The following is a 17,243-nucleotide window of genomic DNA, read 5'->3' as shown; positions in this document are numbered from 1 at the left end:
ATGTATTATGAGACAAGGAGAACATGAGGAAACAAAAACAAACACAGTTTTTAAATGATCTTTTAATTTATCAAAGAAAAAGGGGTTTTAAAAAAATGGTGAAAAAGTAATTGGTACCCTTAAACTTAATAACTGGTTGCGCCACTTTAGGAGCAACAACTGCAACCCAATGACTCTGATAACTAGAGATCAGTGTTTCACAGCGAGGCCTGCAGCTCTTTGGATGTTCGCCTGAGTTCTTTGTGACTTCCTGGATGAGTCGTCAGTGTGCTCTTGGAGGAATTTTGGTAGGCCGGCCGCTTATGGGAAGATCCACCACTGTTCCAAATCTTCTCCATTTTGAGATAATGGCTCTAACTGTGGTTCACTGGAGTCCCATGACCTTAGAAATGGATTTATAACTCTTCCCAGACAGAAATATTTCCATAAATTTCTCTTTCGTCTCTTTCAGAATTTCTTTTGATCGCAGCCTAGTGTGCTGCTCGTAGAGACCTTTTAGCCTGCGCCACATTGCACAGGTTCTCTTTCAGTGACGAGTCTACTTCAACACTGTTTTCAATTAAATTTGGTTAATGGTTTGACTGAGTAACTAAAGGGCAATCACTTTTTTCACACAAGGTAAGTTGGTGTTGAAATTTTTTTTTTCATCAATAAATGAACTGATCATTTAAAAACTGTATTTTGTGTTTACTCAGGTTGTTTTTGTCTTATATTACATTTGGTTTGAAGCTCTAAAACAATTAAGTGTCACAAATATGCAAAAATAGATGAAAGCAGGAAACAGAAAACCAGGCAATAACAATTATTGGAACAAGTACAATATTGGAACAAAATAACAATATGGTATGAAAATAGGAACTATTAAAAACTATGGTTCATAAACAAATAACATTGGAGACAAATAAAACAAAAAGAAATACAGTAGTGTGTGGTAGTTTTAGTCATGTTTTGTGATAAAAAAAAGTTTTCTCTCTAGACTATCTATGGGCAAGATTTAACCTCCTGGCAGGGGCAACCGAGTTTTTGGCTGAAATATCCGGTTATTTGGCAGAATTCATCATGTCATAACTTATCGCAGGGACCGCTGGCGCTGTAGTTAAGTGTCACCTTTTCACCCAGGCTGCTACAAACACACCACTTGCAAAACACTTTTGTGTTTTAGTTCAAATCAGCAAATCAAAGCCTATTTATAATCAATGTGTTTTCACACCAACAGCTGTTCTGTTCTTATAGGGACCTGTTGCATGCTGCAATATTGCGTTTTATTAACTTTAACTTTTATGAACTTTTGTCATAAATTAATATCACCTCCATATAAACAGACCACAATGTTGCATCTGGTGCAAATGAGTTCTTCTTGCGTGTCTCTTAACAGGGATATAGTGTATTGTTGCTTCATTCTGTGGGTGCATGAAATGGTGTGGTACATTTGATGTGTCACCAAATTTTTTGTAAGAGCCTCTGCTCCACCAGCCACAAAACATCTGATGACTCAGACAACAGGAGGATCCGAACGCAAGAGGTTTAATGACACACTACCAGTAATCAGTGTGAAAAATACCAGTCTGGGTCAAATACAGAATAATCACAGATTCAGTCAGGCCCAAAACAATTTCCAAAAGGCAAAGTCAGAAACACAGGAAGAGTCAATACACAGGTGATCAGATAGGCAGACAAATCCAGAGGGCAATTCAAAGAGGTCATACACAATACAACAAGCAAGATAACTCAACAGCTCAGAACTCACACTACTGAACAGGCCAATAGTAAGGCTTCACAATTACATTAATTGTCCTTGTGCTTTATATACGTTGTCCAGGAAACAGGAAATAGGAATGACAACCAAGGAAAAAGTTCAAATCTCAGTGGAGAGTGCCCCCTGGTGGCTTGGCAGTGAATTGTCTGTGACAGGCATGAGGGCATCAATGACCCACCTCCATATATTTGCCAAACATACTGTTCATGGCCAAAACGTTTTGGTCTTATATAAAGCTGGTCTTGATATAAGCACAACACACAATGACAATGATCTGTAATGCTCTCAGGAGGAGTTTCTTGCTTGAAATGCATTCAAACAGGTAATTTGAGAAATCTGATAGTTGAAGAAGTTTGAAACTGTTTTACATGTGTGCAACCTCATATTTGTACACCCGGGAAACAGGACAGGGTCAAATGTAACCATGATAAAAAAATAATTTTTTTGGCAAGGATAATTTATTTGTTTCAGCGTATTTTTTTAAAATACTCCTCTGGGGTGTAGATTGTCGAACAAATATTGATGAGGAAAACTACTATATATATATATATATATATATATATATATATATATATATATAGATCACCAACATTGGAGAAAATTGTTTTCTCTGACTCAGTAATGCTACTTTAGACATACAAAAGCTTTAGATAATTAACCATTTATTATAATTGAGATTTTAGCTTTAGAAATGAACATAGACATTGCTTCTTGTCCTTGGTTATATTATGTTAGTATATGGTATTTATTACAAATAACCCAATACTGCTTTACTATATTCCTACCCAATATGACTCTAAACATACCCTTAATGTATATGTTTAAAGAAAGTATTTCATTCTGCATATGATAGTTATACATCGAGAGGAATGGCTCAGACAAATGACTAGCACTGAGAATCAGAAGGTTACACACTTCTTGTCATTTGTTAGCATCTGGATGTTTTGCATAGACCACATGCTTTTTTTCCCCCTTTCCTTTTTTACATGGTACAAGAAAGATGTACATATTGGTGAACTACCTTTTTTTTTTCTCAACTTCTTGTGATTTCTTATGGTTTCACTGCACTACTTGACCAGTAGTATTTCCTTTTGTTAGCTAATTTATATTAGCTACATTATCATTAGCTACTTGTAAGTTCTCTCATACTGATGCTGACACTCATGGATGCAAAATGCTAACTTTATGTAAAAGGGAAGGGACAGGTCTCCATGCATACTCCCTGCATACTCAGTTAAGAAGATGAGCTGAGAAAATAAGAAGCATGAAAAACATACAAACTAGCAGTGTGATTACAGGCCTACTTGACTGCAGTTGCTGATTTTACTAAAGCTCCTGTAACCTCTTGTAACCTACTCACCAAGTGAATGCCAGATCAGACTAGAGGAGCAGCATTTTTAGAAATCAACAGCACCATACCCAGCTATGGTTTCAACTTTCCAGTATACAATCTTCCCAAAACACATGGGTTTGATTCCCATTCTCGTGTTCTTGGCAGCCCTAGTCACCACTCCCATGGCTGTGGATGAAATTCTTCTTAGAACATGAGGTAGTGTGGCCAAGTGGCTGGAGTTAGGCTCTAGTCTCTGTGGAATGGTTTTGAATTCCACTTCTGCCAGTCAGGCTTTTGCGATGAGTGTTCCTTGCTTATGGTTTGGCTATGGTGCGGAAAGCCTCTTTCCAAAGTCTTTAAATGGTGACTCACTCTGTTATTATGCACTGTGACTGGCTGTGGCAGCAGATTTCACCTTTTGCCTCTTAACAGTCCAGTCCTACCTCACTTCACTTGAAATTGGAAGAGTAACCCCCTATTTCAATACTCTTTCTACCATGCCTTCATCCACTTCACTTTACAACTTGGAAGTGCATGGCAACACCTACAGTGGGGTCCAAAATCTGAGACCTGTAGTGAAAATGCTTCTATTTTGGCATTCTATAATTTAATACAACAATTACAAATTATATTACTGACAACAACTTGAATGAAAATCATAACCTTTGAAATATTTACATGAATTTCAGAGTTAGTATTTGGTTCGTCCCCTTTTTGCTTTAATGACAGTGTGCACTCGAGCTGGCACGGATTCCACAAGTTTGTGCAAATCCTTATAATTGATTTTCAATCAAATCCATCAGAATGTCATCTGAACACATGCTTCAATAGAAGAGATTAGACATGATGAAAATCTGACCTTTTGTACAAAGCAGATAACGTGGTAAATATCACAAATTCACTTACATTTAAATTAAAAAACACTTACATTTAAATAGGGACCTAGAAATAGTGCAGAATCTTCAATATTACATATTCAAGATATTGAACATTTACTTTTTTGATTTAAATAGATCAAAATTCTGTAAACTTCTGTTTAGTTTGGTTTATTTCAATTTCAATTTAAATGCAAAATAAATAAATAAATCCCAGTTTTTCAGTGTGGTCTCAGACCTTTGGACCCCACTATATGTCACACAAGTGGCCACTTGCCGAACAAGTTGGAACATGCAGGAAAAGCTGACAAGGAGCAGAATTTAAAATAGCAACATGCTTACCCACATTATTAAGCATGAACGTGAATGAAGTGATTTCCTTGGTAATTTGCACACTACATTTACATTGAATGGTGAGCTACTTTATATTTCTGTGCCTTCAACTGACCTTAAATAAAAAATAAAATGATACCATAAGATAGATGAAAAAACATTTGTTACCCATACATAAGCCTTCTAACTAGAGTAAACAAAGTTACATGGACAGCGATGTAAAACAGATGGAGTAGTTTTTTAAAGTGTCAATTCTTTCAAAGTATTTTATTATTTTATTGGTCAGGCTTACATAACAGTTTTGTCTACCATTTTTTCCCAAAGCCATAAATCAAACTGTCAGATCACAATGATTTATCTGAAGTTCTGCTCTGGAAGTCTACACCTATAGATTAATTCCCTCACTCTTCCAAAGAGTCATCTAACAAACTTCACATATAATACAGCTAATACATTAATTGATCATCCATTAAGATGACAGGGAAAATGGTGAGGGAAAGTCAACACAGACCTGAATTCAACAGTTCAGCTGCTGGTGGTATAATTATGAATAAATACTAATAATGAACTTTAAATTGACCTCTTCTCTTTTAATTTTTTTTTAGTTGATATACATAGGATCTATTACCCTTTATATTTTTTCTACTCTCACAGAAAAAAGGGTACTAAACTGTAACATTCCTTGCGGCTGAGTTGGTATCCTTTTGTACCTTTAGTGCAGAGGTGTCCGATCTTACCCGCAAAGGGCCGGTGTGGGTGCAAGTTTTCGTTCCAACCGAGCCAAAGCCACACATGAGTCTATTGAAAGCCCATGTGGACTGATTTAACAGGTGGAATCAGATGTGGCTTCTGCTCTTACCGGCCCTTTGAGGATAAGATTGGACCCCCCTGACCTAGAAAGTCCCTATATACTGTATCTTTAAAGCTTTACTCTAAAGTACAGTCCAATTATGTAACTTTTTGTACATGATATCCACATTTCTAGGTGAAAGATACATGTTAAAACTACAAAAGTTAAGGGTACACCTCAGCGACAAGGTAAGCCCACCTTTTTTCTGAGAGTGTGTGCGGACAGAGTAACTCTTGGAGGCCCCATAGTGGCCATGAGCCCTTATTGCACCCTGCATATTATAACAAAAGCAGTCAAGCTTGGTGCATGAAATTTGTTAAGTTGTATTTAGTATTTAATAGCTTCATGTAATGATATTTAACCTCTAAGCACAATTATATGTTGCTTCTATACCATATTAGATAGGCAGACAGTCAGTATTGTCACCTATACAAGTGCAGTACAGTAAAACTCACCCATTCACACATCTCAGCTTGTTAAACCTTCTGATCAGCAACCCTGAGCCTTAACCACTGAGCCACCCCTGCCTCATACTCTCCATAGTTCATCTCTTGCTGAAGGTACAAACAAGTGAAAAATAAACAAAAACCAGAATGTACATGCTCTACATAGCCAACATACACTGTGTGTGGATTTGTGGATTTGTTCATTCAGCTACAAGAGCATTATTGAGGTCAGGCGCTGATGTTGGTTGAGGAGGCCGGGGGTTCTGGAGGTCAGTGTTCCAGTTCATCCCAGAGGTGTTTAGTGGGGTTGAGGTCAGGGCTCTGTGCAGGCCACATTCTTTCACTCCAAACTTGGTAAACCATAGCCACGTCTGAATATTCCTTCTACCCTACGGCGCGGAAGAGCTGCCAGAATCAAAAATGGTGGAAGGCAGCATGTTGGCTCTTTTTAAGTGTAAGTGCTGTAGGTATTAAACATTGTTCCTTGTGGTTAAACTGTACTTGTTTAACAACACCTGAGTAAATTGTTATCGTGTTGAAGGTTTAAACAAGAAAAAAAAAAAAAACAGTTGCAGTGCAGGTGCTCTAATCTGGTGGGCTCTTTTAAGTTTTTGCGGTTATTATGATCTCGTAGGTCACATGACAATGCCAAAATGGTGGATGTAGTATGTCTGGATTGTATTCATACTACACACATATACAGATCAGTATGTACTGTATCAATGCCCTAGCAGTAGGTACTGAATCGAATGCAGTAGGTACTGTCACAGTACACGATTTCACATGCATGGCATGTCCTTATAGACCTCACTTTGTGCTCAGGGGCATTGTCAAGCTGGAAAAAGTTTCAGCCTTTTAGTTCCAGTGAATGGAAATTGTAATGCTTCAGCATACACAGGCATTGTAGACAGTTGTGTGTGGCCAACTTTGTGGCAACAGTTTGGAGAAAGCCCACATATGGGTGTGATGGTTAGGTATCTACAAACCTTTGCCCATATAGTGTAGTAGTACTCTTGCAGTATGTATATAACAGAGAAAGAGATCAACTTAAGAATGAATTGAAAGCATTGGGGAAAGATAAAGAAGACAATTAAGTATTGCAATTAAGTATTAAGTATCAATTAAGTATAAGCCTGGGGGGGCATGGTGGCTTAGTAATCAGCATGTTTGCCTCGCATCTCCGGGGTTGAGGGTTTGATTCCCGTCTTCTCTCTCTCTCTCTCTCTCTCTCTCTCTCTCTCTCTGTGTGTGTGTGTGTGTGGACTTTGCATGTTCTCCCCATGCTTAAGGGGTGTTCACTGGGTACTCTGGTTTCCTCTCCCAGTCCAAAGATACGGCTTGCTGTCTGAGTGGCTTCTCTAATAGTGAGTGTGTGATTGTGCCCTGCGATGGACTGGTACCCTGTCCAGGGTGTCCCCTGCCTTGTGCCCTGAGTCCCCTGGGATAGGCTCCAGGCTCCCTGTGACCCTGTGTAGGATAAGCAGTACAGAAGATGGATGGATGGATGGATAGTAGACTGTCTCCACACTCCAGCCCAGCTGGTGGCGATAATGAGCCAAATGGCGCTTCACCATTCGCCAGAAAACACTAAAGAAGAACAAGATTTTCTTTTTTTCTTTTTTTTTGTTTTTCAAGCTATCAGAATTCTACAGTGTTAAATAAATTTTTATTAAAATGCAATGAATATCAGCGCTGTGAACCGGACCGGTCCTGTAATTTCACGGTACCAGGAAGTGGTGAGTAGCTGAGCTGAGTTAGTGTGTTAACACAATGACCAGTTCTTCACTGTTTCACTGCAACATCCACAGTAAATCATGATGTGGAGCAGCTAGCATTGACATGACTGTGTGGTTAAAGCCTTTCCTCCTGTGTGCTAGCTACAGTACAGCTAGTCACCATCCTCACAGGAAAGCTAAAGCATTTAGCTCAAAAGGTCACCAGTGTTACACAACTGTCTTACACCGCGATATTTAACTCTAGACAGTAACATAAACACTGCAATTTAAACCCAAATTATAATAATAATAATATAAAAAAACCCAATGTTAAAATATAACATATGTTTCTTCTGATATTAGTCAACCAGTGTTGCTAAGTCTTTTCAGGGGAAAGTAGCTCATGTCTGTAACTCATCTCATGCAAGCTGGAGTTTACAAGTTTTCTGTTGTTTTTTTTCCCCTAAAACATTTGTGGTTGTTTGTCACTTGATTTATTTTATATGTTGCAATTTCACAATGAAGGTGAAAAGGTGCTGACGTGGTTTAACTGCATTTCAACCTGCCATTTTAACAGGGGTGTGTAAACTTTTTATATCCACTGTATGTATAAAGAGAGCAATGTGAAATACAGCGGGGCTAAGAGTAATATCAAACTATGGTTAATCTTCACCTTCATTATTTTATGCAATATTTGTCAGTTTTAAAAAGCTGTATGTGTTTAGTGGTAGTTATCAGGCTTGTAATAGTTACGAATGGGCTTTCAGACATGTGATAGGAATTAATATCCTGTCAAACAAATAATTCATTCATTTACTCTGTATGTGTTTGAGTGACCTGTCACTGATCGCGCTGGAACAATGGAAAAGGAGTTTACTATTTACACTGGATCTAGTGAAAGTGGAGAAGGATATCAGGGACTAGGCCTGGTGCAGGGTTACAATCAGTCAGTCATAATCATGGCAGTAGAACCAAGGGCAGGTTTGGGTTTCCATGCCCTTCAAGTGCAGACAGGTGGCATGTGAACCTAAAACTGTGCCAAAAATGTATTTACAGTGGATGTAAAAAGTCTACACACCCCAGTTAAAATGACAGGTTATTGTGAATTAAAAAAATGAAACCAATGAAACCAAGGTCAAGATGAAACCAACTTTATCCACCCTCAGTGTGAAATTACATTGTATAAAATTAATGAAAAACAATCAGAAACCTTTTAGGGAAAAATAGGAAAAACAAAAAAAAGTTACAATAAACTTGCTGCATAAGTGTGCACATTCTTTTATAATTGGGGATGTGGCTGTGTTCAGAATGAACCACTCACATTTAATCTCATGTTCAAAAGTAATTATTGTACAGCTGTCTTCAATGAAATTATTCCGATTAACCCCAAATAAACACCAGCTGTTTCTGTAGGATTTTCTTGATGTCTTCTTGGTTTTATCTGACTGCTGAAGATATGGTCCTCAAGGAGCTTAAGAAACCTGTCCAGGGTCCCACTGTTGAAAGATATCGATCAAGAGAGAGGTACAAAAACATTTCCAAAACATTAGTTGTACCATGGAACACCGTGAAGGCCATCATCAACAAGTGGACAAAATAGAGCACCACAGTGACATCAACAAGAACAGGACGTCCCTCCAAAATTTCAAAAGGAGAAGACAAAAACATACCAGGGAGGCTGCCAAGAGACATTAAAAAGAACATTAAAAGAACTGCAGGAATAGCTGACAAGTACTGATTACTCTCTGCATGTGACAACAATCTCTTATTCTTCACATGACTGGGCTATGGAGTAGGGAGGCTCGATGGAAGCCTTTTCTCACAAAAAACATCCAAGCCCAATTAAATCACCACAACCCATGTGGCAAAATGTGTTATGGTCTGATGAGACCAATTCCAAGAGGTATAATAATTCCATAATTCCAAAAGATATGTTTGGTGAAAAAAAGCCCATCACCAAAAGTACACCATACCATGGTGAAGCATGGTGGTGGCAGCATCATGCTTTAGAGCTGCTTTTTTTCAGCTGGACCTGGGGCTTTTATCAAGGTGGAGGGAATCATTAATAGCTACAAATACCAGTTGATTTTAGTGCAAAACATTCAGGCATCTGCTAGTAAGCTGAAGATGAAAAGGAATTTCACATTTCAGCACAACGGTGAGCCAAATCATACATCCAAATCAACAAAGGAATGGCTTAACCAAAAGATCACTCCATTTATTTTCTGGACCACTCATCCTACATAGGATAAACCTATCCCAGGGGACAGGGTGCCAACACATCACAGGACACAGGCCTGAATCCAACTAAAAATCTGTGGGGTGACCTGCCTTCACAATTTGACGGCTCTAGCATGTCTTTGGAAGAAAGTGGGGAAAAAGGTCAAGATGTGCCACTCTGATAGACTCTTACCTAAAAAGACTGAGTGGTTTAATAAAATCAAAAGGTGTTTCAACAAAGTTTAGGTGTCTGCACACTTATGCGATTAGGTTATTGTATGTTTTTTCTTTTTTTTTTTTCTCTCTAAAAATGTTTCTGATCATTTTTCACTTTGTATACTTTGCAATTTCACATTAAAGGTGGGAAAAGTTCTGATGATTTATCTTAGTTTCATTTTTTTACTTCACGAAAAACCTACCATTTTACCAGGGGTTTGTGTACTTTTTATGTCCATTGTACATATCTAACTTGCTCACTTACCATGCATGGCCACATTTAATAGCTGATCTTGTTTCTTTTCCTATTCTGATTTCAGAGGACAGAGCATACTTTCCTATTTTTTTAAGGATATTCATTGACATTTGATCTAAAATTGGTGCAGGTGAAATGGCTCCACTTAATCAAATGACTTTCTCAAGTTTGCTTAAGGCAGTTGTGACTTCTCCTTCTCCGTTCACCTTCTCCTGTTCCCAAATTAGCAAGGCTCCATGGTGTGTTGTGGTGACTTTTGAAATCCCTTTAACAATTCATGAGCTGCACCTTGCAAGACCCAAGTCGGGTCTATTCTTTGGAACTGATACTGTATCAGATGACTTGAGGACATTTTCCCTTGAGGAAATTAATTCAGTGCTGAGTTACAGTGGTCTTGTATCTTGTGGCGTTCGTAACGGAAAGTGTATAGGTAAGAAATTGCTAAAATATTTAGAGAGGTTTTTTTTTTTTTTTTTTTTTTTTTTTTTTTGGGACCTATTCGATCACCTTGCCCTAGTTTCTAACAGTGTTTGTTTTGCAGAGATTAGAATGAGCTCTCAACTTTAATGAAACTGATGCTTTTGCTTCTTTGTAAAGGATCAGGACATCATCGCTGGTACTGGAATGTTGCAGTCTCTGATCGCTGAAGATGGAAGATGTTTTCTTGCTTGCATTTAGATGATCTGATGACTTTTTTTTTTTTTAAATGATTCAGACACCTTAAGTTTCCTTTTAATGGAAGAAAAGAAATAAAGGCCAGGTAAGACTAATTCTAATTCACTTTTTAGAGTGACATGTATTAGTATTTTTGATGAAATATGATTAAGGCAGATCTCACATTGAGGGGGTATTTGGCACTTTTGGACATTCCCGATTGCTGATTTCCAATTTAATCATTTTATGTCTACCATGCTTTTTGCTGTTTCAGACAGCTCCGTTTTTTTGAGTCCATGTTTACTTTCTAAGATTGCATGGTATATGACTATATTGTATATAGCTCCCCTGGTTGCAACTTACACGTGGCTACTTGCAGATTTTACTTTTATGTGAATGACTATGGTCTGATGGAGCGAGGCAGTTGTGCATCTCATGTGCTTGTGCATTTGTGTGTTTCAGGAAGAGGGATGCATAGCTGGAGGTGTTATTTCTCAAGGCTCATGCGTCTCTCAGTGCGCTGGGTCCGCCTGTGTCCCCAGCAGAGCCAAGGCAAGCGGCCTGGCCCACTCCGGCAGTTATGGAGCTATGGAAAAGTCATTTTCAACTCTCTCTACTTCAACATCCTCACCAACTGGGATACGGTGCTTGACTCAATCTTTGAACCTGTTTACTGGTTGGTGGACAACCTGACCCGCTGGTTTGGGGTGGTGAGTTGACTGAAATGATTTTTAGTTTTGATTAGTCAATAATCAATTATATGTTATATATTTACTCACATACTCTATGGGTATTGTGGAATACCTCAAAATATCAGTATTATATTTTGTGCTCCATCCAGGTGCTTAATTTTTTTCTTGCATGTATTGTACTAATTGTAAAATTAGTCTCTGTTTCCCTTTGTGCTTTGTTAGTTGTCAATGGACTAACTTTGTTTTTCTTACAAGCAATTAGATGTGTTTAAAATTATGCCACTCACAGTGATGTGTTTTCTTATAGAATGTTATTAACCTAAATAATCATAGAATAATGTCATCTTGAGTCTGACTGCAATTTTAATTAATCTAGGAAAATTACAAAATGTCTCCTGTTGTATTGGTTTGGGCTCTGTAGTGAAACAGACAGGAATAAAAATTTCACAGCTCTAGTAAATAAATCTGATTGTATCTATTTGTCTAAACTGCCTTATATTTGAACAGTTGGACTATACTCTTACTAAAATGAATCTGTGTTCTGTGATCAAAAGGGGGTCAATGAACAGTTTTTTACACTCTCATAACATACTCAGTAAAGTGACACTGTCAACACTGATACACAGCCACTGTCACGCTTGGTTTACTCACTGGTGGTTAAAGTATTGATGTCTGTACACTGGAGCCGAGAGGCCACAGAAATGTAGAAGTGTTGCCTAAAGACTTAATCACACGTAATTTCCTGTAGTATGAAAGCTTGTGTAAAAAAAATTACGAAAAGCACTGAGAACCCAGAGCCTGCACTAAATAAACGGTTACATAACTATATAAATAAAATTTTATGTACGCCATCCAAATGGCATTTCTGCGGTGCTACAGCTCTGCCCTTTCGCAGCTTGCGGCTCAGTTTCGCAGCTCACATCTAGGAGAATATACTGTACAAAGTACAGTAAAATCGTGTATAACAAAGTACCCAATGTGTTCAGTTTACTTCCTGCAGTTAAGCCAATTCAGAGTCACAAAAAACGCTTTGAACTGAACTGAGTCCACTTCACTTAGATGCTCTTGGACCAGTTGTTTTGCTCCATACATGAGTGTGATTGTTGCGTCTCACCTGCCCAAAAAAATTCACACCAAGGGGTTTAATTCAAATGGACTAAATGCTGCATATGTGAAAGCACACTAAAATTACAAAATAGGACAAAAAAGTACAAAATTTTAAAAACATTTATTAAAGCTCCTGGTGTCTAATACTTTCTTCTCCTTTTTTATGAAGGTGTTTGTGTGTCTGGTGATTGCTCTCACCAGTTCTGTAGTACTGATTGTCTACCTCTGCGTCCTGCCACTGATCATACACACTTACCCGACACACTGGATCATCTGGCACATCTGCTATGGCCACTGGAATCTTGTAAATATTGTGTTTCATTACTACAAGGCCATCACAACATCGCCTGGATATTCTCCACAGGTACGTCATTCATTGCCTCTTAACCTAAGTTTTTTCCCTACTACATTATTACTCATGGACTAAATCAGTCATCCAGTCATGAGGGCTTTGAGCCAAACATTTGAATATTTTCAGTTTGCATCACAATTTGTTATATTGACTTAAGAGAATTCAGTGAACTGTAACGCTGTTTGTGCTTGATCCACTTAAATTTCAGGAAAAGTCTGATATTCCAACAGTGACGATTTGTAAGAAGTGTATTGTTCCCAAACCGGCTAGGACGCACCACTGCAGTATCTGCAACACGTAGGAGTTTGGCTTTAAAGCATAATTATTCTATTTAATTATATGTAACATAAATACCTGTCCCTTTTAAAGCTATTAATATAATGTTGTTTACAGTTGGCATGTGTTATCTAACTGCTGTGATAATTACTGTAATTTTTATTGTTAGTACAATAATGATACTTAATGTGTCAGCTGTTAAATACTGAGAATTCCAATTAACTGTTTTCTCACAGGTGTGTTTTAAAAATGGACCATCACTGTCGTATCCTTTTTTTTTTTCCTTTATTTTTTATTTTTTCTCTACCAAACTGTATGAAAACTAAAGCCCTATTTGCCATTCTGTTGGTTTTCTCCTTAACCTGTGTGTCTTACAGCCTGGTTAAATAACTGTGTGGGCCATTTCAACCACCGCTACTTCTTTTCCTTTTGCCTTTATATGACCATGGGCTGCATCTACTGCAGCATCAGCGCCAAAGACATGTTCTTAGACGCTTACTATGCCATTGAGGTAGGCAAACTGAACTGTTTTAGATGTCTTGCAAAGGCAGAGGTTGCAAAGAGGTTTGTGCATTAAATCTTAGATTAAGAGCTGAGATTTGTCTTCTCTGTTCTAACAAACCTGACTCATAAGGGACTTGATGAGTTGACTCAGGTCTGTGAAGAGTTAGGAGTGTGATAGTGTACAAGTATCATATACCATGATTAGAAAATCTGAAATTATTATTTTGTTCCACAGTACTGGGACAGTTAATGATTAAATTAAATAATCTGATGTAAATTCATCATGAAATATGCTAGACATGGTAAGTCACAATCGCAAAGTAACTGGTAGAAAGGAACAAGCAAGTTCCTCAAGTGCTCCTTTTCCTTGGTTTATGTCATTCATTTTTGAATGAGGTCTTTCAACCTGGAGAGTTTGGAGTTGATCACTGAAGTTGGTCATTAGAAAAGGCACATTCTCTTTTTGAAGGTGTGCATGCAGGAAGATCCATGACTGCCACAGGGATCTGTTTAGCCCCATGAGCCTTCAGTATCCTTTAGACAGGTTGTACAGAGAGGCTTCATGACATCACTCAGCTGACTGAATAGTGACACACTTGTCTTCATGGAGTTACTTTGTCTCAGTGATATGAAGTGATCTCACTAAGCAGTCAGACCAAGAGGATTATAAAGTAGACACAAAAGTCATCCTAGTCTGAAAAGTGTATAATGTTGAAAGAAGACAAGCTTGTCATCATCCACAGACCTAGAACACATTATAATAAAAAAAATGCTTACTAAATCGCTGTAGTAATCACTGTAAGTGATTTAGATTGAGAAAATAGTCCTTGATGTGAAACATGGTAGTTTTTCTAAAGTAGACATCTGATTACTTGTAAAATTGCCATCTAATGTTCTTTTTTTTATGTTTCTTCATAAGAGCTATTATCAGACTCCTCCACCCCATTTCACTTATGAGGAGAAGCTTTTTCATAAGAGCCTTCTTTACCTGTGGGTGCTAACCAGGTAAGACGTGACAACCTTACATCTGTTACATAAGATTTACAGTTTATACACTTAGTGTTTAAAAACACACTTCCTTTTATGGGTTTAGCTCGGTGGCAGTAGCCTTGGGAGGCCTAACCATCTGGCATGCTGTACTTATCACCAGAGGAGAGACAAGTGTGGAGAGACACATTAACCGCAAAGAGAAAAAACGTCTGAAGCAGATAGGCAAGGTGGGCTTTCTGCTTTCTACTAATTAACGGGTAATATGCCTGGTTTTCTTTTGAGATAGTCATTACATTCATAGCCTAGAATTCTAAACATTCTCATTTACTTCACTACACCTTCTCTGGCAGGAGCTCAGAATGAACTTTATACACAAATGATCAAACATTTACTGTGAGTTTTACAACTTCAGGCTAAGTGTAATTTCTGTTAACAGCAGACAAGCATTCACAATGAACTTGAAAACTTTTCAGTATTACTCTATACTCTGTAATGAGTCATGATAACATCATAATTTTGGAAACAGATGTGTAGATGGTGAGTTGGCACATAAAGTAATTTGATCAATTGATAGGCAACAACTTGTTTTAATTATCGGATGTTTTTATTATGGTGTTTATGGTGTTTTTTTTAATCTAATTTATATGGATGAATTTGAAGGTGTTAACTTCATTATATTCTGCTAATATGCAGTCGACAACTGTAACTAAACATGCTATATGATGTTGCTGTAATAATTCAGCATGAACATCAGGGTCAGTAGTTATATAAAATCTGTTGCTGTGGTTACTTACTGCTATCATTACTTAGCTAATTATATATAATTAAAGAATAAACTTCAGAACGTGATGTCATGGGAAAATTAGAACAATGACCTCAAAGTGGATTGTTTTCCATAATGTCCTGAAGTTTTTTTTTTTTTCCTCTTACATCACAGAAGTATAAGTGTAATTATTAAAGAATGACAATCATACTTTATCAGCTTCTAATTGCATTTACAGTTGTGGAATGTCCATGAAACAAGTTCATGGTATCGCTTATGTTATGGCGGCTACACATTGTTTTTTTTTTTTTAAATAATGGCACTTGAGTGTGAATAATGGAGTGTCTGTCATACAGTTCCCTGTGAATTAGCTGTTACTATAGACACAATATTATGTCTTAACATATTGGAATGAGTGTGTTAATATATACCTGTGGTTCGCCTTGCAGCTGGAACTACTGTCGGTTATAGAAAATTAATCGACACCTTCTGACCAAGCAGAACGATTTAAACATCACTACGAGCACATAAAAACCCAAATAATCCATTTCACTCACTTTCAGTAACCACGTATCATGGTCAGGGTTGCTGCGGATCCAAAGCCTATCCCAGGAATTCACCCTGCAGGGCACCATGCACAAGACCTTGATCTCTTGTATTTTATTTCTTTATGACTCAACAATAACTGAATAACACCTCTGTGTGTAGGTTTTCAGGAATCCGTATCATCATGGAAGAATAAATAACTGGAAAATCTTGTTTGGTGTGGAGAAAACGAGGTACAAGTGCATCTTTTTTAGACTTTTGATAACTTATGGAGCTGTGTAATGATGAAAACAAAAATGTGCATGAAATTAATTTATTTATTTGTATGTAATTTTAGCTTTAATGCAAAGCTGAATAGGTTTGCAAATAGCTAGCTTAAAACTATATTTTTAAACTTATTCTCTTCACCAGTCAGTGGATAACGCGGGTACTGCTACCCTCCAGTCATCCTCCTCGTGGTGATGGGCTAACATGGGACTGTCCTCCACACAGACAGGACGCCATGGACACCATATAAAAGTTTAAAAAAATACAAACCCACATTTCAAACCAGCAGATTTCAGTCCACTTAGTACAACGATCAGCACTTTTGTGTTAGCAAAGCATCACGGTGGTGTGAAGTGCAGGCCCTGCTCAGTCTCCTGACAAGGAGAAGCTGATTTTATGCCTTTTTATGGTGGTGTATTGCAGTGTCTTAAATGTAAAAGTGACTGGATGTGCCAAAGACTTACTGCGAAATGATCTTTCCTGGATGTGTGTTTAGTATTTTGTGTTATTTGTGAGAAACATCACACATCCTTTTGAGGTATTTTAATGGGTGAAACATTTCTAATTTGGGCTGTGCATTTCATTAAAAGGACATTAATGGTGAAAAATAGTTTGGAAGAAGTGTAATTACTGAGGAGTTGGTCCAATTATGTGTAATTTGCTTGTTTTATGATAACATCTTGAAAATAATTTTACAGTGTGTCTTTAAGTATATTTGGAAAGATGTAATTTTATCATGTATTAGGTACACCGTTCAATCATCAAACTGATCTTATGTTCTTTTTTTAATGATTCATTAAGATGTTTTGGCTGCTAATAAGCTGATGAGGATCAGCCATTAATGAGACTGAAATACAACAGCATTTCACTAAACAGCAAGATGATCATTGTGAATAAAAATGATATCGGAGCTGTGCTCCATACAGCTGAGCAGTTTTGTACATTTCCTTTTTATAATAAATCATGTTTTGAGTAGATTTCATTGTCTTCTCTTCCATCTGAGATGAAACCAGCAGTTACATTTTCATATGGATTCCAGCAGCTTTTTAATCAACTTAATGCAAGACACAACACTTTAATAAAGAAACACAC

General features: G+C 37.5%; 1 protein-coding gene across 3 annotated transcripts; it reads left to right on the top strand.

Moving 5' to 3' along the window:
- Positions 1 to 516: 516 nt before the first annotated feature.
- zdhhc16b (zinc finger DHHC-type palmitoyltransferase 16b) lies at positions 517 to 17,128 on the top strand. Of its 3 annotated transcripts, XM_053238642.1 has the most exons (12): positions 7,170 to 7,329; positions 10,228 to 10,430; positions 10,598 to 10,760; positions 11,117 to 11,364; positions 12,623 to 12,817; positions 13,014 to 13,102; positions 13,318 to 13,346; positions 13,459 to 13,592; positions 14,505 to 14,590; positions 14,679 to 14,802; positions 16,047 to 16,117; positions 16,296 to 17,128. In XM_053238642.1, the coding sequence occupies exons 4-12, from the start codon at positions 11,125 to 11,127 to the stop codon at positions 16,399 to 16,401; spliced, it is 1,074 nt and encodes a 357-aa protein (XP_053094617.1). In that variant the 5' UTR covers positions 7,170 to 7,329; positions 10,228 to 10,430; positions 10,598 to 10,760; positions 11,117 to 11,124; the 3' UTR covers positions 16,402 to 17,128. The 3 variants fall into 3 exon arrangements, with proteins under 3 accessions (XP_034165519.1, XP_053094617.1, XP_026771639.1); XM_034309628.2 differs by lacking the exons at positions 7,170 to 7,329; positions 10,228 to 10,430 and adding an exon at positions 517 to 618; XM_026915838.3 differs by lacking the exon at positions 10,228 to 10,430.
- Positions 17,129 to 17,243: the final 115 nt, after the last annotated feature.

Source organism: Pangasianodon hypophthalmus, chromosome 12 (genome assembly GCF_027358585.1).
Source record: "Pangasianodon hypophthalmus isolate fPanHyp1 chromosome 12, fPanHyp1.pri, whole genome shotgun sequence".
Lineage (NCBI taxonomy): Eukaryota > Metazoa > Chordata > Actinopteri > Siluriformes > Pangasiidae > Pangasianodon > Pangasianodon hypophthalmus.
The sequence above is the reverse complement of the archived record's forward strand: the minus strand, read 5'-3'. Positions and strand labels throughout refer to the sequence as shown.